General features: G+C 43.3%; 1 protein-coding gene across 10 annotated transcripts in view; it reads left to right on the forward strand.

Annotated features, from left to right (window-relative positions):
- PTPRM (protein tyrosine phosphatase receptor type M) overlaps nucleotides 1-21,683 on the forward strand; it is an 835,156-nt gene that overhangs the window by 800,893 nt on the left and 12,580 nt on the right. For all 10 annotated transcript variants that reach the window (XM_030810737.1, XM_030810732.1, XM_030810734.1 and 7 more), the window contains 7 exons: nucleotides 3,395-3,549; nucleotides 3,811-3,946; nucleotides 5,591-5,740; nucleotides 6,555-6,728; nucleotides 7,691-7,822; nucleotides 11,947-12,072; nucleotides 14,478-14,641. In XM_030810737.1, the coding sequence (XP_030666597.1) occupies nucleotides 3,395-3,549; nucleotides 3,811-3,946; nucleotides 5,591-5,740; nucleotides 6,555-6,728; nucleotides 7,691-7,822; nucleotides 11,947-12,072; nucleotides 14,478-14,641 (1,037 nt within the window). The remainder of the gene's footprint in view (nucleotides 1-3,394; nucleotides 3,550-3,810; nucleotides 3,947-5,590; nucleotides 5,741-6,554; nucleotides 6,729-7,690; nucleotides 7,823-11,946; nucleotides 12,073-14,477; nucleotides 14,642-21,683) is intronic.

A 21,683-nucleotide genomic window follows, 5' to 3' on the forward strand; every position in this document is an offset into this window, starting at 1 on the left:
CTTCAAAGAATGAGGAGTTCTGGTTGACTCAGTTCTTCAAGTTCTGAACCTCACACTTTGATGTCAATTTTTTCCTTCTTAGGCAGAATTGGAAAAAAAAAGAAACACATGGAGGATTTTTGTATGGCTGTTGGCAAGAGCACTCATGAATAACCGCATTAAAACAGCGATAAAAGACCCTCAATATTTTTTTCTTTAAAAAAATCATCCAAAAGCCATCACTTAAACATGGAGTTTTTTTGAACAATACTCAGCTCTCTAATAAGCTGAAAATACATCTCTGTAGCTAAAGGAAGGGTTTGTTTGTTTCTTTCCTCTTTTTTTTAACCTCTTATTGTACTCCCCTGAATTCCCAGCTGCACAGAAATGTGTCTGAAATATCCAGTTATTTTAGTCACTAGACAACCAGTGAAGAGGTGGTGGAGAGAAGAGAAGGAAGAAGGAGCTTGTTAATGCATTTGGGGAAATCAAAATGACACGTTAGTGATTTTCTAACCGGGCAATTGGAATCTTTAAGGAAAACAAATCATTAGTACTTTTGTAGAACATTTCTTGTAGGTTTTAAACTTTCTCATTAGAAAGGAAAGAAGAAAACAGGTAAGCATGTACTTTGAGATGCCTGCAATTCTGATTCTATTTTGAGAGCATGTTGCATCAAGGGACCTAAAGGTGAAAATGGATTTGGGTTCTGCTCTGCAAAACAGGCAGATGCAATGCACTTTGGAACTCATGAATTCTTGCTTTGCATCTGATTGTTGTCTTTTATTTCCCACATACCTGATGATTCCAAGCTAAACAGATTTTAAATAATACACAGTACCCAGAGTGTCAGAAGGAAGACACCCCTGAAGTCTCCATGGATTTAGGCTGTCTGGTGAATCTACCCCTGCCTATCCTGGGAGAAACAAAGTTGACAATGGTCGCTGAATTCTCGCTACCCAGGAGCTGCCTAGGATTCAGAGAGGGCATGAGAAGATGATCCTCCTGTCTTCAAGACAGAACATGTATTATACAAGACAGAACATGACTATTCATTTCACAAGTATTTCTTAAGCACCCACTTTGGGCCAGGGACTATTGTATGACTTGGTTCAAAATTAAGTGACTAACTGGGTGTGGTGGCTCATGCCTGTTAATCTCAGCACTTTGGGAGGCTGAGGCTACAGGATCACTTAAGCCCGAGAGTTCAAGACTGCAGTGAACCATGATTGCGCCATTGCACTGCAGCCTGGGCAACAGAATGAGACCCTGTCTCAGAAAGAAAAAAAAAAATTAAGTGACTTTAACATTTTTATATATAACATTAATGGCTTGTTATAATGAAAAATCAGGAAGTAATAGTATCAAATTGGGAGGTATTTGGGCTGTGATCACTGATGACATCTATGATGTTCTTCCCCAAATGTGTTACATTCCAAAACAGAAAAAAGGAGACACTGCTATGTCAATGAACAAGAATGAAAGCTGGACCAGAAGCCATGACCTTTGCCACTCTTGTTAATAGCAAACATATTCAAGGGTGGAGGTTTAATTTTGAGAAATGTTTCTACCTTCCAGAAACTGATATTTACCTTGCTCAGAAAAAGAGTCTTAGATCAGTTAAGAGCTGTAGTTCAGGATTTGAGGATGCTGGAACTGAAATCTAACAAAGCTAGAGAGAGAAGCACACCCCATGCTCTCACTCCCCAAAAACCCACCAGGATATGGAGAAAGATATGCCCTTTTATCCCCTTTGGAATAAAATATTTACCGTCAGTAAGCTTTCCCGGTTTATGTATGGGAATGCATACCACCAAAATGGGATCACTCCTACCTGGGTCATCATGCAGAAAGCTGGGGGAGCTTTCTAGGGGTTTTGAGGGTGACACAGCCTCAACTGTATATTTTCTAAGGGAGACCTTGGGACTGGCAAACGTTCCCTTGGTTTTAGGGATAAGGAATTTGGGCTCCCAACCACCTAATCATACTACTCTGGGATCACAGAGCCTATTTAGCAGACGACAATATTGATTTGCATTTGTGAATCCCTGACTGCTTAATTCCTTATAGCTTAAACTCTAGTAAAGAATGGCATTTTCACAGAGAAGTAAAGCTTCAGCATTTGTGGGTTATTAAATGAAGACGTATTAACACATGGGTGCCAAGCAATTCTTATCTCGAAATCTGCAGTTGTTTGCTTTTCTGGTCTTTCAAAGCACATAAAAATTCTGAATTTCTTCTTTGCTCACTAAGTATGTGTGAACAATGATTGATGGTGAAAGTGATAAGGTTGAGTGTTTACTTTTAAGATACAATAAAACCAAATGCAGAAACAGTTCAGAAAATGATCATGGAATGAGAGAAGGAAGAAAGTCTAATTTGATCCTAGATGTACATGCAGAGTTGATTCTGGTTTTGTTTTCAAAACAGTCTTTTGCTTTAAAACACAGTCTTAATATATAAGCTTATACTTAGAAAACAAAATTGACAGGTATAAATTCCCTTAATTATTCTCAAAACAAAAGTAAATTAAAACCAAAAGCAAACCGTAAAGTCTCTTTCTTTCTGCCTTCGCTACAGTTGAGCGGCAGGCAACTCCCCCTCAGTTTACTGACCTAGCATAGAATTCCAGCAAAAATATCTTTCGATTCCCATAGTATATATTGGCTTACATGCCTGTTTGCCACAAGCAGACTGTGACCGCCACTCAAAAACATATTTCTGTAGCCCTAGTACCTCACATAATGCCTGGGGCAGTGTAGTCACTCAGATTGCTAGCAATTGGATGAATGGGTAAAATATTTACCCACATTAAAAAGAGAAACCTGACAAACAGAGCTGTAAATGCAAATGAGTTCTCTGACCTGTCTAGTTGGAAAGGTGTCCTCATTCATTCCTACTGCAAGCATCATCTGAGCATGCTCAGTGAGTGTGCACCATTCCAGTCCCTGCTGTGAGAGGTCCCTGGATGCCGGAAAGCCCCAACACGGAGTTGGTATTGAGAACACAGACATCCTTTAATTTCTTCTGGCCCCTCTTCTGTGCCTCTTTCTCTACAGACTCTCACCTCACCAGCCACCTTGTGATCTAAGTGAGACAAACCTTTAACATAGTCTACTTTTTAGAAAGGAATTTCAAACAACCCAACCAATTCATCCATTTGCTGGAATTACACCTAAAAATTAGCATTTTCCCCAAACATCATCTCCCTTTCATACCCAGACGTCTTCCTAAGGGTACAATGCCTTCCACACTGTGTGTGAGATCTAAGGATGGCCTCCTTCCCCAGCAGTCCACTGTTTCCTGGCCCTAGACTTGCACCTGGGGACCATTTCCACTCCCCCAGCTATCCCTGCTTATTTGTGGTTTGTTTTCCCTTGTTCTCTTCCTTGTTCTGGCTAACCAACTACTGCAGAGAGGTGTGCATGAAATCCGAGAGATCAGACAGTTTCACTTCACTGGCTGGCCGGATCATGGGGTCCCCTACCATGCCACCGGCCTGCTGGGATTCGTGCGGCAAGTCAAGTCTAAGAGCCCGCCCAGTGCAGGCCCGCTGGTGGTGCACTGCAGGTAAGCAGAGCTCCAGAGCCTCTTGAAGGAACCGCAGTGGGTGATGCGTTCAGGGCCACCTTTTGGGATGATGAGTATGTTTTAGAACTTCAGAGGGGTGATGGTTGCACAACATTTTGGGAGCACTAAATGCCACTGGAGTGTACCTTTTAAGAGGTTTAATTTTATATTATGTAAATTTCACCTTGATAAAAAATTTAAAAAGCAGTAGCAGCAGTGTGGTCCTTCTTCCTCCACTGACAGACCCCCCTTTTCATTCAGTGCTGGTGCAGGGAGGACTGGCTGTTTCATCGTCATTGATATCATGTTGGACATGGCCGAAAGGGAAGGGGTCGTAGACATCTACAACTGCGTCAGGGAGCTGCGGTCACGGAGGGTGAACATGGTGCAAACAGAGGTACTCCCGCTGATCACCTAGCCTGGGGCCTTGGTCCCTGGGTTCTCTCCTGCATCTCCCCATTTCAGGGCCAAGGGCACAAGGAATCCAGGCAATTATCTGTTCAAGTGATCTACCTGGCATTCCCTGTTCCTTCCCTCCCTCCCTCCCTTCGTCCTTTTTGTTTTTCCTCTCGTAAACAAACCACACAAACCCAGGAGTTTTCCAGGTAACAGAATCAAGAGCCCAAATTTGCACATTTTTCTGTATTAAGGGACCCAAAAAAGTCTCTGTTAAGTGCTCAGACTTTCAATACCATTTCCTTTTATTATCTCTTTTAAACTAGCTGGTAACCAGAGCAAGACCGCTCCTGAGAATAGTGGCTGAAGGGTTATCTCTGTGCACTTTTTTCTTCTCCCAGGGTCCCGGGAAGAACAGAAGCCTCCTGACCCTAAAAATTCTGCCCAGTGTCTGGCGTCCTGGGGATTTGCCCATTTTGTGAAGTACTGTATACTAACTAGTAACTCTGTAAGTGGAAATTCAAGGTATATCAGGAATTTCCATTTTTTCAGAAGCAATATTACATCCTGCTCTTAGGACATTCATATTTTTACTCATATTTGATTAAGTAGGCGTCACACCGACCACCTGGAAAATGATTCATGAAGTGAAGTAAAGAAGAAGTAAGAACGCCTTACATTTAGATGGTGCATTTAAGTTTATGAAAGCCTCTGGGAAACCTAATCCCATTTTCTTAGCTAACATAAAAATAACAGAAACTTTAAATGCTGCTTTTATGGGCTCTTTTCCTTAGAAAGGGGATACTGTGTTTGAAAGATAATAATCATAATAATTTATCTTTTAATATACTTTATAGTCAATCAAATGTTACCACTCCCATTTCTCACTTGGATCTTCTTTTTTCAGGTGTTGTTTACTGGTAGTGTGCTGTTTTTGGGAATCAATCTGTTGGACAAGAGGTTGTTGAAAAAAATAATTAAAAGTCATATTTATGTATAGAAATCAACCAAATTAGCTGTGATAAGAGGCTTTTTAAACTTCTCATATAACTAAAGATTAATAATAAATATGATAAGACTCTACCAAGGAATTTTAAGAAAAGTCAGTGCCAAATCAGAATTAGAGGCCCCATGTTTACATATACATGAGAACAGCTCTCTGTACTTCTAAGAGCTTTCATAATCATATTAACTTTTATGTTCTGAAATAAGAATTTCTAAGTACTTCTACGTTCTGAATTAAGAACTTCCGAACTTCTTGTCTTCATGGTAATGCCAAGTTTTTCTGAACCTTCTTTGCACTATTATTTTGATCAGCAAATCCTACCATAGATAAAATTCTGCTCATTCCTCATGTGAAATACTGAGTTCCAAGTGAGTAGGATCAGAATGACAGAGGTCTTCAGCCACAGTTTTCATGGTGCCGCAGTGCGTGTGGTGGTTTGTATTGGGTCTGATTGGTTTTAATCAATCTGTATAATATTTGGCATTGCACCCCAGTCTCCTAGCAGTTGAGCCCTTGGACCGTGTTTCTCTCTGGAGAAACTGTCTCCACTCTCTTGATGATGTGAGGCTGAAATTGATACCGTCTTTCCTCCTTCTCTGGTTCTCTAAAGTCAGTAACTCGTTCCATCTCCTTCTTCAGGAGCAGTATGTGTTTATCCATGATGCCATCCTGGAAGCCTGTCTTTGTGGGGACACCTCTGTGCCTGCTTCCCAAGTTAGGTCTCTGTATTATGACATGAACAAACTGGATCCACAGACAAACTCAAGCCAGATTAAAGAGGAATTCCGGGTAAGTGATGCCTAAGGGAGGGGCACTGCACGGTGACTTGCTCCTCAAGAAGGATTTCAAGGTCAGCACCTGACTGTGAGCCCTTGAATCACAAGGTTCCCTGGCCTCCACAGCACTGTTGGCATTCAGGGCTGGGTAACTCTTGCTGGCAGATGCTGTTCTGTAGGATGTTTAGTAGCAACCCAGAGCTCTACCCAGGAGACGCCTATGGCGTCACCACCACACAAAAACATGTGTAGACGTTGCCAGGTGTCCCCCTGGGGGACAGAAATACCTGGTTGAGAACCACTGGTCTAACAACCATTTCCACCCCTTCCCTCTGAAAGCAGACACGGAGTAGTCCCCAGCACTGTGGCTCCTTGTCCACAGCATAACCATGGCGCAGTTACACCACGGCAGTGTGTGTTAAGAAGACTTTCCAACCAAGAGCTCTCCGTTGTATTCCTCACATTTGCATTTTGTCCAAATGTACCTGACTCAAGGCCAGACTCTTCCCCCACCTCTGACGTTCCAAATCCCCAGGTGTCCCACTCCACTGGGACTTGAGGGCTCTTAATTCTAGGGACCCTTAATTCTAGGGACCCTCTTAATTCTAGGGCCTCTGCCTCTGGCCCCTGTGTCTGATGGGCACTGTCAGTGGACAAAATCCAAGGAGCAAAAGAAATAAAACTCAAACTGTGGAGGGTTGGGGAGGGGAGGGGAAGGGACCATCTTGCAGTCAGCCATAGAAAGTTTGCATCTTTCCAAAACTGCATGTGAGAGGAGTCCACTGCCAAGCCTTCTTGTCCTCATGTTCCTTTCTTTTCTCACGCAGACCCTAAACATGGTGACGCCAACGCTGCGAGTGGAGGACTGCAGCATCGCGCTGTTGCCCCGGAACCATGAGAAAAACCGGTGCATGGACATCCTGCCCCCAGACCGCTGCCTGCCCTTCCTCATCACCATCGACGGGGAGAGCAGCAACTACATCAACGCTGCCCTCATGGACGTGAGTGCCCCGCTTCCCGCATGGGTCCGAGGCTGGGGTGACTGGGGAGACCGCAGAACAGGCGTGGGTCTTCCCCTTCTGCTCACCAGCCCTTTTGTTTTTTAAGACACAAACTTTTTTCTCCAACAAAAAATAGATTTCACATTCCACATATGTTTTTGTGTCAGGGCTGATATCCTTGGTTTCTCAGAGACCACCAGGCCAGAAGTATCGGTAAATGTAACATGGCACAGTTCCCCTCTGAGCGCTGAGACTTTTAACCTGCTGGCCGGGGAGCAGGGGACAGCTGTTAAGTCACCATGGCAGGAAAATGGGTTAATAGGTTTGCAGCATTATTTTAGTTCATTTTCCTGTAATTTAGCCTGTAGTTAACATAGGGGAAAGCACACCTCATTACTTGTTTGCCAGTTTACTTGTTGCTATTCAGTTGATGGAATGAGTGAATGGGGATGTGCTGTGCTAACATGGAAATTTTAATTCTGTTGGTGTCATATCATAAAAGGTACCTAAACTTTTTTGAAGCTCTTCAGAGCTGTAAAAAAAAGTACATGTATTCTTTATGGCAGAAATAAGAACACTGTCACACATACAAATTGCTAGCAAACAAGTTTTAGAAAAAGCAGAACTTTTAATTATGTGTAATTTTAAAAGTAAAGTTAAATTTTCTCCATCAAGATAATTATATATAGATTCGATATTGCCTCTCTACCAGAAATATTTTAAAAATTGATAAGAGATACTAATTAAGTTTTCTTGGTATCAAAGTAAGACTTTTATCACTATTATTCTGCAGAGAAGTTTATATTTAGTCTATGTTGGTACAGACAATGGTGACAGAATTCAACAGCTGTTAAACATGTTCAGTGTTTTGTGCCACAAGTATCCTTCTGCATGAAATAACTTAGCTTCTTCTCTTCCCATTTTCCTGAGTATATTTGGAGCATTCTTGTTTGTGTTTGCAGAGCTATAAACAGCCTTCAGCTTTTATAGTCACCCAGCATCCTTTGCCAAACACAGTGAAAGACTTTTGGAGACTGGTCCTGGATTATCACTGCACATCCGTAGTTATGCTAAATGATGTGGATCCTGCCCAGGTGAGACCCAGACTTCGTACAGTCAGAGCTAGTGCCAGGGGGTCAAATTTGTTTGCACACTGAGTTTGTCTGCACCTGAGAAGTGCAGGCCCTAGTGCCAGGTCTCAAGTGCCAGTTGAAGTTGAGAACTGGGGATGCTGAACACAACAGTTAAAAATCAGGTGGAATTAGGGGTTAGAAAGTCAGTTGAAACCAGAAATACAGGCTGAAATCATAGACGGTTGAGGTGACAGGGCAAGACAGGGCCAGAAGTTGAGCTGTTCCTAAAAGATGGAAATATCACTGGAGGCTGACAAGGTCGCAGACCGAGTCGGAGCTCAGCAGGAACCTGAACGTCGCAGAGCCAAAGCAGAACGAGCAAACCAGAGGACAGTGGAGAAGGGAAGACAGCGTTTGACACAGCCCCTGATCCCATTCCTGGAGTGACTCTGTGCTTCCTGGCACGGCTCACCGGGAGCCTACAGGTAGAGATCGTCATACAGGGTGACAGTGTCGGGGTGACAGCGGAGACAGGCAAGCAATTTTAAGGCACAGCAATTAGTTTTCTCAATGCTTCAGTAAAGATATTAAAAAGAAATAATACTGGGACTTGGAGATAAGAGAAGTTTGGAATGATAAATGGGGCTTTTGCATAGTTTCTCTTAAACATTAAAGAGAAAGAATTGGACAGTGATGACTCAGTGTTAGTAATGGGGTTAGACACATTTTCTTGAAGCAGGTTGTCAGGCAAGCATTAGCGCAGTGGCCCTTTAGGAGATGAATTTATTGCTTTGGGATGGGCCTATACCAATCATAGACAATCACCATGACAGTAGGCATTATGGGAAGTTTGACCTTAGCGTGTTTTAAGAAAAAACTTGTTCTGGAACTGAATTAATTTCCTGTCCAGTAGACACAAATTCTTCCTTTTTCTTTAAAAAAAAAAAAAAAGGTCTGAAGCATTTCGGCATCCCAACTGGACATGATGGCAAGATTTTTCCTTCCTACAATCTGTTTTCTTGCCATCATCCAGCCATAAATGGCATGGACATTCAATTTAGTTCTATAAGGTTTTTAATTATGTCTGAGGCACTGCATTACATTGTCAAAGCTCTTGCCTGAAAGCTGGTTAATGAAATAATAATGATAATCTTTGTTCTTATCCAGTCCTTTTGGCTTAAGAAGCTTAAATATTTTAAAACTCTTCCCCATTGATGCTCTGAGAAGGTTAGCTTACAGTCATTTATAAAGACAAGCAGACACCACGGCTTGGGAAGCTTCAAAGACCCAACTCAAAATGGAACCAAGGATCCTGATTTTCTAACTTACAGTGGCATGGCTGAAGTTTCACTAATTCTAGAGTCTTAAATCACAGACACTTATAGAACAAGGGACTTCTTCCTTATTTAGAATCATTATGGTTTTTTTCTTAATGTGAATTCTGAAATGTGGAGATATTTTTGTTCATATTAGTGAACAAGACATCAGTGATTCTAGTGTGTTCTGTTTGAAAAACTGCATTGGAATTCTAAAGCCGCATTCTAAACCCAAACTATCTGGACTCCAACCAAGCCTTGGCTGGCTCGTGGGTAGGAGAGACAAAAAGACTCCAGTTCTATTCAGCAGACAGAGCTGATTTTCAGAGTGAGAGAAAAGAGGCTCCTGGGATTCAGTCTTTTAGCGAGCACTAAACTGAGCATTTGAATGTAAAGGCTTTGCAGTTCTACAAGAATAGCACTCAACTATTTTAAGTATTTATAGGTCCGGTTCACGGACGTGTTATGCACCATTTAAGCCATTTTCTACATGGTTTACTTGGACAGAGCATAGAATGCAACGTGCCAAGAGGCAAGCACAACCCACGTCACTCATATTTCTTTGGTGTAAGTGGCAAGCTTTTGGTCAGGAGCTTGAACGGAGAAAGCAAGCAGAAAGCAGAGTATGCTCAGGCAGTAGAAAAATGGGCAGAACGGTTCAAATGTGCATGTTACAGCTTTTAATAACATCTCGGCTTCCCACCATAATGCCTATTAATTTCAACAATGGGTACCCTTTGGGCATCAAAAAGAACATAAACATCAGCATGCTATTATTTGACAAGGCAGTTTTATAACTTGTCACCAGGAAGTGCTGGTGAGGAAGGAAATATTTCATGGAAGCATTGTTTAAAAATAAATAAATGTAATTTTTAAAATACTATCAGCTTAGCTAACATAAAAAGCACCCATGGTTACACTACTTTCATTCTTACTTATAAAATCCCAAACTTAACTGTTCTGTGATGGAGAGAGAGATATTGCTGTTTCGGCTGGCCCACTGCTAACTGAAAACTATCCTGCAATCTTGGGTATAAATCAACATTAGCAACCTTTGACAATGAGATTTTAGATCCTTTGGAAAATAGAAATCATCTAGAAATTCAACCAGTGGATCCTCCTTTTGTGACACATCATTCTGCATAAAATTAGGTGATTGTCTTCCTCTGCTCTTGGCCCAGTATAGAAACAGGTTATATAATAAAGTAGTTCTCCCCTTGCCTTTCCATAGACCACCTGTCCCTCAGGTAAATCATAAAGATAAAAGTTAGATGCGGCTGGGCGTGGTGGCTATACCTGTAATCACAGCACTTTGGGAGGCTGAGGCCGGCGGATCATGAGGTCAAGAGATCGAGACCATCCTGGCCCATATGGTGAAACACCCCTCTCTACTAAAAATACAAAAATTAGCCAGCCACGGTGGCGGGTGCCTTTAGTCCCAACTACTCAGGAGGCTGAGTCAGGAGAATCACTTGAACCCAGAAGGTGGAGGTTGCGGTGAGCCGGGATAGGACCACTGCACTCCAGCCTGGTGACGCAGTGAGGTTCTGTCTCAAAAAAAAAAAAAAAAAAGTTAGATGCTACTCAAAAAAAGTCATAGGAATAAGAAGTCCTAAAGGAAGTATAATTTCAAACTTTAAATGCCTATTAAGGTTTCGGGGCTTTAAGAAGGGTTTTTGAAGAGAAAAATCTTAGCAGTTCTTCCTTCCTGTTTCCAAGGGTAGGAATTTTGTGGGGTGCTGGCTAATAAGCACCTTCATAAGCCACCATGCCCAGCACCACTCCTACTGCACTGAGTTGTGCATTTACATTCATGCAAAAGTTCTAGTTACTCAGTATCAACAATACCTAGAGTTTGAGGCTCCAGGAAATTACTTTTTTAATTAGGCCACTTCCAGGCCAAACAGCAAAGCATTTACTCTTGTTGCAACAGATTTGCTAGATCTGAGCTGCAAGGGTTTGGACTGCAACATAGAAATGCAACCCAACAATGTTATCAGTTCCAAACCTTGTCACAAAATAGCCTTATTCCCAATAGTGGTTATAAATCCACATGCAATCCCAGCCAGCAGAGCGTGGAGATCCGGGCATTAAGAGTCGTATAGCCATCTTGAGTACCTTACATCCTGGGGTGGCACCTAGTGCCTCTCCCCGGGGCCTGATGAGAGTTCCTTTCACCATGCAAAAGGGGACATGGCAGCTGCCCTCCACATGACCTCGTTGGAAAGCAGAATTACTCATGGCTAAAAGGTGCTTTCTGAGAAAATGAAGGAAAAAGTCCCAGGAAAAGGACAGGTGGAGTTGAGGAATCAGCCAGCAAGGAAGTCCAAAAGCCTACATTCCTGGGAGGAAAAGAGAGAAAGAAAAGAAAACAAAGGGAGTCAGTGAAATCTTCAGAATTCCTGAATGATGTCTCCAAACACAGCATCCCACATCTGTAATGTAATCCCACATCCCCCATCTGTAATTGTAATCCCAGCAATTTGAGAGGCCAAGGCAAGAGGATCACTGGAGAAGAGTGGTTCAAGACTAGCCTGGGCAACATAGTGAGATCCCTGTCTCTCCAAAAATACAAAAATTAGCCAGGCATGGTAGCACACACCTGTGGCCCCAGCTACTTGAGAGGTTTAGGTGCAAGGGTTGCTTGAGCCCAGGAGTTCAAGGCTGCAGTGAGCTGTGATGGCACCACTGCACTCCAGCTGGAGAGACAGAGCAAGACCCTATCTCTTAAAAAAAAGGATTACTGAATGTCAATACTAACCTTATCCAAACTCTTAGGAGTAAATTTCCTCTTATAACTAACCTTGTGTTTATATGTTTTGAATTCAGTTGTGTCCACAGTACTGGCCAGAAAACGGAGTACACAGACACGGCCCCATCCAGGTGGAATTTGTCTCTGCTGACCTAGAAGAGGACATCATCAGCAGGATATTCCGCATTTACAATGCAGCCAGAGTAAGAGACGGGCCTGTAGTGCCTGTGATTATGGTTTCATTTATTTTCTCACTCGCTGAATATTTGGAGCACTCACTCTGTGTCAGTCACTGTTCCAGGAGTTTGGAATATGTCAGTGAACCAAAAAAACATAGATTCCTGACCTTATGGAGCTTACATTCTAATGGGAGCAGTATTTAGAAAGTAATGATACTTATTAAAGCACGGCAAGGCAGACTTTATTCAAGACCATCACGATAGGTGCAGGGACCCCTGTCACAGGACCTTGCAGTGGGTGAGAGAGAGTGGGCTCAACTCCGAGTATGGCATGGGCAGGCAGGAATTTATAGCCAGCAGGCCGGGTGGGGGTCAGTGGATGGAAAATTACTAAGGGGAAGCATCAAGAGTAAGGAGGGTTCTGGCTAAACTGACCTAACGGGATTCTGGCTGAAGGCAGGCCAGGTGACCAGACATCCCTGGGGAATGGTGGAGGATGAGGAACCTGATCAGATATCAAACGTGATCAGGTATTGAGGGGTGGGCGGTTCTTGCCCACGGTGACTGAGCAGAAATTGCTAAAACTGGATTTTACAAGGAAGTTCATGGATAGGCCTAGGAGAAGGTTCAGGAGCCTGACAAAAGTTTGGTCAAGCAAAGAATTATTGTCAGAAATCAGACAATAAATAACAGACATAATAATAAATGTAGTAAGTTAGGAAGTGACAAATTCTACAGGAAAAAAAAGTAGGGGAGTTAGAAAGTGCTAGGGCCTTGCACAGTGGGAAGCAAGCTCTGTTGTAAGCATGCGTGCCCTGTGAGCCAAGACGGAGGACGCCAGGGAGCACTGAGGATCTCTGGAGAGGCAGCTTTCTAGGCAGAAGGAAGGGTCAGTGCAGAGGCCCCAAGGCAGGGCCTTGCATGTGAGTGCCAGGACAGCAAGGAGGCGGCGTGGCCCAGGCTCAGTGAGCAGAGGCAAGAGTATCTGATGGGGAGTGAGCAGTTCACCTGGAAGGACAGTGGCTTTGGGGCCCCGGCTGGAAGGGCCTGGCAGTCACTGTCAGCATTTTGACTTTTGCTTTGAAGGAAATAAGGAGCCATTACAGAGTTTTGAGTGCAAAAATCCAATGATGTAATTTACATTTTAAAAGGAGCACTCTGGCACCTGTGTTGAGAATAGACTGGAGGAGAGAGGCATCAGGAGGCTGTTGGGATAATCCCCATGAGAAATGACAGTGATGGGAGAGGAGATCATGGTGAGACGGGAGAGAGCAGGAGTGGAGGTCATGAGAAGGGGGAGGTTCTGATATTTTCTGAAGGTAGAGCCAGCACGATCCCGGGGAATGGAGGGGGCTCTCACGGTTCCTGTCCTGAGAGCTAGGATGATGGAACGGACACTGACCGAGTTGTTGTCCAGGCTGCCTATGTAACTGGATTGTCTGGGGGTGGAGGGCATTATGAAGAGAGGATCAGAAGCTCAATTGTAGACATAATAGGTTTGGGATGACTGTTAGGCCCCTAAGTGGGAATATCAGGTGGGCCTTTGAAAATATAAGGGTGAAATTCAAGAGAGAGGGCTGAACCAGATATATGAGTTTATGACTTATTGGGATATTGGTAATATCTAAAGCCATGAGTCTGAATGAAATCAAATGAGAGGCAGAGGAAGAGGAAGCACCCTAGGGATTGAGCCTGGGAGCTTCTGTCAGCAAGAGGTCTGGGAGAAGGGGAGACTGAGGCAGAGAGAGAGGGAGGGACTGCTGTGGGAGAAGGACCAGCCAGTGAGGAAAGCGTGTTGACAAGAAGAGAGTGTCACCCGTGTCAGATGCCGCTGAAGGCCACAGAAGATACAGTCCAAGTGATTTCGCCGTGGCCAGATTAAAGCTGTTTTCATGTTTCTACCATAAGCTAAGTAACACTTTTTTGAATTCTGCAATTCTATTTCACTATGACTAAGGATTAATTAACTATCGCTATCTTAGCAAGATTCAACATCAATAAGCAAAACCATATTATGCTCACAGGAAGCAGTGTTCTCTATCTTCACACTGAGCTCACAGACATCTCCAGGTTATAAATTATTCATTACCTGTAATTTACCTGTAATTGAAGTTATTTTACCACTTAACATGACAATGTGGTCAGTGCTTATGCTGTGTTATTTTTCTCTTGGCTTTTGCAGAATGGGAAGCATTCTGCCTCACTGGCCTGTCATTTGTCTGGCCTGTCATTTAAAACCCCTGGTTGTTTTTAACTGCTCGAGATTAAAAACCATAACTCTTCAGGCCAGCAGAAGCCACCTTGGTGATTTGTAGGCAGCACTCGCCTTTAATAATGGGAAGATCAAGTAGGTGGAATCAGCCCACTGGAATTCAGTAAATAATACCTGTTTTCTTTCCACTCCCCGATTGTTACCTGGTTCTTTGTAGCCCCAAGATGGATATCGGATGGTGCAGCAATTCCAGTTCCTGGGCTGGCCGATGTACAGGGACACACCAGTGTCTAAGCGCTCCTTCTTGAAGCTCATTCGCCAGGTGGACAAGTGGCAAGAGGAATATAACGGCGGGGAAGGCCGCACCGTTGTGCACTGCTTGTAAGTGCTTGACAGAGCTCTTCATTTCAGAACAGCCAGGCCCCACACTCACTCTCACCTCCTAGTTCTCTGTCTTTTGTTTCACTAGAAATGGAGAAGAAATAAGTAGGTCTAGGTGAAGGGGTGATCATGACACTCAGTGAGGGATTGGTTGGCTTTTCAGGAAACAGGATATGCACATTCTGCATTTGGATGGTGTGCCACTGCTGTACGAACAAGCACTGACCTTTTGATTAGGACCCCTGCCCCCACTTCGCCCCCCCGCTGCCAAGAAAAAAAAAAAACAACACTGGCTCTTGAAAGCCAATTGTTAAGTTTTCAGGAATTTTCTGACCTTGGTCTTCAACTGTTGGTAACTTGAATTCATCCATGGTAGAAGGATTTACATCATGGAAATCAACAAATGCTACAACTCAGGGCTCCGTCCCACCAGCCAAAGGCCAGTTTACCATCACATTACTTGATTATTCAATTGGAAATCATGTCAGAGGTCTCAAAGGACCTGGAGTGTGTGTGTGGTGTGTGTGTGTGTGTGCGCGCGCACACGCGCATGCGTGCTTTTTGGGAGAATGTGTATATTGGGAGGATTTGGTTACAGCCAGTGTCCCCAAAATGGGGCTTCCAGGCCAGCAGGTTTTGCAGGTGCTAAATGTGGTCACCCCTGCTACACATGGCCCCCAGCCTTACCTGCACATTGAGAATTATTTGGGGAGCTTTAAATGAAAAAAAAAAAAAAAAAAAAGCCCACACCTAGGCCACACCCTGACCAATTAAATCAAAATCTCTGGGAGTGGGGCCCAGACATGGGTGTTTTTTTTAAAATGCCTAGGTGATTTCAATGTGTTGAGATAATAAGGTTGAGAGCCACTGAATAGACAATGCCATGCTTCTCAAAGCACTTTCACCTGCATTTTCTCATTGGCAATGATACGTAGCTAATCAACCAGCTGGAATCGGCTTAATAGAACAGGCAATTAGAAAGTCATGGCAGTTAAGGAAGATGTTTAGAGAATTTGGGGAAATTTAAAGGATAAGCGTATGTCACTTTTCAGTGAAGTATCATTAGAAGTACACAATGAGATCTCTCTTAAATTGAAGGCAAAATAAAGTTTCACTCCGGGTAGATCAAGCCTAGTTAAAGTTGCAGACCCGCCTCAGGGCGTGGGTTACTCTCCAGTCAGTGCCCTTGTCTGATGCAATGCCACCTCCTACCCCAGGCCTGCGAAGTCTCCCTGGAAGCCCAGGACTCTGCCTGCCTCTCAACGATCAAAACACAATTGTGTCTCATCCTGCAGGAAACTGATATTCCTTTGGAAAGAGCCTTAAGAACCTACCCACAGTTGTCTTCAACCAGAAGTTCCAATCTTTTGTCCTCTGAAAAGCAGTTTATTAACCTCACCTTTCTCTAGTTGCTGTCATCCCCCCCTTTCTTCTCATGGACCCAGTGCATTAAAAAATCTCTATCGGCCGGGTGCAGTGGCTCGTGCCTGTAATCCCAGCACTTTGGGAGACCGAAGCGGGTGGATCACGAGGCCAGGAGATCGAGACCATCCTGGCTAACACGGTGAAACCCCATCTCTACTAAAAATACAAAAAATTAGCCGGGCATGGTGGCGGGTGCCTGTAGTCCCAGCTACTCAGGAGGCTGAGGCAGGAGAATGGCGTGAACCCGGGAGGCGGAGCTTGCAGTGAGCCAAGATGGCGCCACTGCACTCCAGCCTGGGGGACAGAGCGAGACTCCATCTCAAAAAAAAGAAAAAAAAATCTCTATCAAGAAAATGACAAAAAGAATTCATTAGCAGTCCACACCCCTATTTTTATTTCTCTTCAATCCAGATCCAACCTCTGATCAGAGCAAGAGGCTCACGCTGAAATGATACAATCCCAGCAAAGAATATTAACACTGTAGTTCGTTTGTATTAGATATGTCAGATTTTTCTAAAATACTAAAAATAGTTTGCAGTTACCCCTGCCTGCATCTGGAGACCCCCAGCATCTGGAGCTAGATGTATAATGCGTCGTTCCCCCCGGGATTAGTAGCTTTCTAAAAAGGGTCAGTGCTTTAACCCACAGGACTAAGTTACTAGTGACTCGAAGAAGTTGAGGCACCAGGACAGGCCTAACAAGAAGACTTAAAGACTTCTTAAATCACTGCACCTTGTCAACAACACTCTTCCCAGAGGCAGCTATGACCATAGAACTAACCAGTGACATTGCTGTTCCATGTAAAACCTAAAGCAATCAGCCGTTCTTTACAGTGGACGGTGGGAGGCATCCGTTGTTTCTTCTCTCCTGCCTGTGCAGCATCTCTTCCCATTTTCCACTAAGAGAACCTTGATTATTCTTTGGAATACTCCTCCCTCCCTAAAGCCCTGCCTCTGTTCATGTGGGGCTGTCTCTTGCTCTCTTAGCATCAAGGTGGGCATGAGACCTAGGCCTTGTGAGAATGTTTATTTTTGTTTACATTTATATATCTAAATCTAAGGGGTCTGTTTAGCTATAAGAAACAAAGTTAGTTTACATTGGCATCCCCCAGTACTGGCCAGGAAAGAATCAAACCACTCCAGTGTTCCTCTTGGAGGTAAAAGGATGGCATTCAGCATAGTGTAGCGCCACCTAATGGCTGTGGGTGGAGAGTTCCCGGCTGAGACAATACCTGCAGGTGCTTTGAAGTGAATGGTTCCTTGAGCCACAGATACTCAAGGTATGCAAATAGGGAGTGTTTTTCTTTATATGTATCTCCCAGCTAATAAAACTAGATTAAATGGATAGAATTAAGATTTCACCACTTTGCAACTGTTGATGAAAATAATAGATTAGACAGTGGTCTTCAACAGCTGCCGAAAGTATTAGGTACAAAGCTGATAGGAAAAACGGTGTAATGTTAATGCAAGTATAGAAAACAGCTCATCTTCTAATTAGCAGAAGAGACAGTCCAGGGACAGATCCATACCTCAGCGTCATCTGACTTACAGCAAAGATGCCATTGCAACACAGCACTGCAGGGCGTGGTGAAGACTGCCCGGACACATTGGTCTCCGGTCTCCCTCACTCCGTGTACAGAATCCCTTCCAGATAGGTGGTAGACCAAAAGGGGAAAGTAAAACAACAAAGCTTCTAGAAGAAAACATAGGAGAAAATCTTCATGACCACAGGTAGATTTGTTAAACAGGACACAGAACACTAGCCTTAAAAGAAATATTGACAAACTGGACTTTCATTAAAATTAAGCCCTTCTCTTCATCAAAAGACATCAATAAGAGGGTGAAAAAGCAAGGCAGTGGGAGGAGAGTTTTATAATACATGTGTCTGACAAAGGACTCGGCCACAATTTCTAAGAACTGCTGTACTGCAAGCCAGTAGGAAAATGATAGACAACTCAATTTATTAAATGGGCAAAAAACTTGACAGGGACTTCATTGAAGACAAAAGATGTCCCAGCCGGGCGTGGTGGCTCAACGCCTGTAATCCCGGCACTTTGGGAGGCTGAGGCAGGTGGATCACGAGGTCAAGAGATCGAAACCATCCTGGCTAACACGGTGAAACCCCGTCTCTACTGAAAATACAAAAAATTAGCTGGCCGCGGTGGTAAGCACCTGTAGTCCCAGCTACTCGAGAGGCTGAGGCAGGAGAATGGTGTGAACCCAGGAGGCGGAGCTTGCAGTGAGCCAAGATCGTGCCACTGCACTCTAGCCTGGGTGACAGAGCGAGACTCCGTCTCAAAAAGAAGGAAAAAAAGAAAAAACATGTCCCAAATAGCCAAAAAGCATAGAAAAGTTCAGTATTACTCGTTTTTAGGCAAATCCACATTCAAACCAGGATCAGATGCCACTGTGTACTCACCAGAATGGCTGAAATTTTAAAGACAGACAAATAAATGATAATCCCAAGTGTTAGTGAAGCTGTGGAGTAACTGGAGCTCTTATACACTGTAGGAAGGAAGTAAATACTGTGCAACCATTTGGCAACTGACAGCATTTACCAAAGCTAAACATATACGCAGTCTGCGGCTGAGCTCTTCTGTTCTTTGAGAAATGACTGCAGAAATGAATCATCTACCAAAAGATAAGCTTATCACAGGTTTACTCATAATATTTAAAAACTAGAAACAGCCCAAACATTCATCAGCTGTTGGATAAATTGTACAGTGGGTATTCATTCAGTGGAATTCTTCTTAGCGATATAAAATAATAAACTACCAATATAACACTGTGGGTGATTATCACACAGACAACACAGAGTGAAATAAGCCAGTCTCAGAAGAAGACATAGTGTTTGGTTCATTTACACAAAGCTGAAAAACAGGCAAAAGCAATTGATGATGCTAGGCTTAAGAATGGATTTTCTTTGGTGATACTGATGGTGTAGTTGGGGAAGGAACGTGAGGGAGCCTCTTGGGGACTGAACGTGGTTTGTATCTTGATCTGAATGGTGGTTACATGGTGTATGCATTGGTAAAAATTGACTGAGCTATCTACTTATGGTCTTTATTGTAGGTATATTATATTTTAGTTAAAAAGCTGATTCGGAATTTCATAATGGGCTGATCAAGCTGATACCCGAACATGATGATCACTCTTAAAACCATGAAACAAGGGACAACCAGATGTTTTTAGCTTGCTTCCTAATGAAAGTATACTTTAAGTATCCTTGTATAAATAAATAAATCTTAAATGCTTATCAAGCCCTGGAACTACCTACCAATTTACAGGAAATACAGAGTTAGAAAGCAGCATATTAAATAATATCACAGAGATGTGATGAATGAGAAAAATCTAGGATGTGGGACTCTCTACAGGACAGAGATGAACTTGTTTCCTCAAGAAATAAATTCTCAAGAAAAAAGAGAGAGCAAAGAGGAACTCACAGAGTAAAATAGATTTGCAAGACATACGTACCAAATCCAATCTGTGGACTTTGCCTAGATGTGGATTTTTTAAAAAGCATCTGTAAGAAACAATCTGGGAAACTGGAACACTGACTAGAAATTTGATTATTTTAAAAGAGTAATGTTATTATTTTAGGTATGATAGTTATACTGTGTACTGTGTTTAAAAATAAAAAGGTCCCATGGCCGGGCGCGGTGGCTCATGCCTGTAATCCCAGCACTTTGGGAGGCCGGGGCGGGCAGATCACTAGGTCAGGAGATTGAGACCATCCTGGCTAACACGGTGAAACCCCATCTCTACTAAAAAAATACAAAAAAAAAAAAAAAATTAGCCGGGCATGGTGGCAGGTGCCTGTAGTCCCAGCTACTTGGGAGGCTGAGGCAGGAGAATGGCGTGAACCCAGGAGGCGGAGCTTGCAGTGAGCCAAGATCGCGCCACTGCACACCAACCTGGGCGACAGAGCGAGACTCTCTCAAAAAAAAAAAAAAAAAGGTCCCTTATCTCCTTGAGGAGAGAGTGACTGCAGAGTTGATGCAGGGATAGTGCGGGATGAGCCTGGACCATTATGTGGTTGCAGAAAGTAAAGAAATAAAAAAGGCTGGGGGCGTGTCAGAAAAGAACAAAAGAGCCAGCCCGACGGAGCTCCCACTGGCCAAAGCTGGAACAATGTGAACAAAATCAATATTAGTACCCTTGGATTTTAGCTGATAGAATAAAATTATTATGTATAAGCTCACACTGAAATAAACAAATCACAAAATAAATAAACAAATAAATAATTTAATAGGGAAGAAGAGACAGCTCTTTCTTAGTGTAGAATGTGGAAAGAAGGGGAAACAGGAAATCACCATTAGGTAAACACCACAGTGATAATTAATTGTTGCAGACAAGATCCATCAATGGATGCTCAAATCAGTGGGCGAGAAACAAAATATTTGCATAGTCCCAAAATATCTTCCCCCAAGATATTTATTGACCGCAAATAGAAAGATGATAACTTTATGGTGAGAAAACCTGGCAGACACCGTCTTAACAAGTGAGCAAGTTAACATCACCAGTAATAAGACGGATGGACATCCTGAACCCCTGGGAGGAGGAAACATCCCCTCTCTGGTTTTCTTACCGAAATGCACGGCCTTGTTTCCAGTCATGAGAAGACATCAGACAAACCCAAATGAAGGGATGGTCTACATGTTATAGTTTGTGATGACTTCTCAGATTGTGGCTGGGGACAACAGCTACTTTCTACTTCTGTGTTCTACATTCTTTATATTCTACAAATCACTGATCAGTGCTCTTCAAAAGTGTCAAGGTCAGGAAACACAACGAAAGACTGAGGAAGTGTTACTGACTGAAGGAAACTAAGGAGACAGGACAACTACATGCACGATTGGATCCTGGACCAGAAAAAGGACATTCGTGGAGGAACTAGTGAGATGTGACTACAGTGTGTGGTTTAGTTAATAGTATTGTCCCAGCATCACGTTCTTGGTTTGCATAATGTGCTGTGGGCAAGTAAGGTGTTCATATCAGGGAAGTTGGATATGCATTCTCTATGCTATTTTTACAACAGTTCTGCACATCTAAAATGGGTTCAGAGTAAAAAGTTTTCTTTAAAAAGAGCCTGTATGTTTTATAGATAAATAACGAAATGCCAATGGATTTGTTGTTGTTTGAGACAGAGTCTCGCTCTGTCGCCCAGGCTGGAGTGCAGTAGCACAATCTTGGCTCACTGCAAGCTCCGCCTCCCGGGTTCACACCATTCTCCTGCCTCAGCCTCCCAAGTAGCTGGGACTACAGGTGCCTGCCACCATGCCCGGCTAATTTTTTTTGTATTTTTTTAGTAGAGATGGGGTTTCACCGTGTTAGCCAGGAAGGTCTCGATCTCCTGACCTCATGATCTGCCCACCTTGGCCTCCCAAAGTGCTGGGATTACAGGCATGAGCCACTGCGCCTGGCTGCTAATGGATGTTTTTAAAGGCCAGATACGTCTTTGAACATAACCCATACTTGTCACACTAATTTTCCTGGCAGACCCTAAATAAGGTTCATTGAAAATTTTCTACCATGGGCCCTTATTGATGAAGTGCTGTATCAGAGAATGTGACCAGGGCTGAGGTGAGCTGGGAAAGGCTCTCCAATCAGGTGACCTG

This window comes from Nomascus leucogenys, chromosome 4 (genome assembly GCF_006542625.1).
Source record: "Nomascus leucogenys isolate Asia chromosome 4, Asia_NLE_v1, whole genome shotgun sequence".
NCBI lineage: Eukaryota > Metazoa > Chordata > Mammalia > Primates > Hylobatidae > Nomascus > Nomascus leucogenys.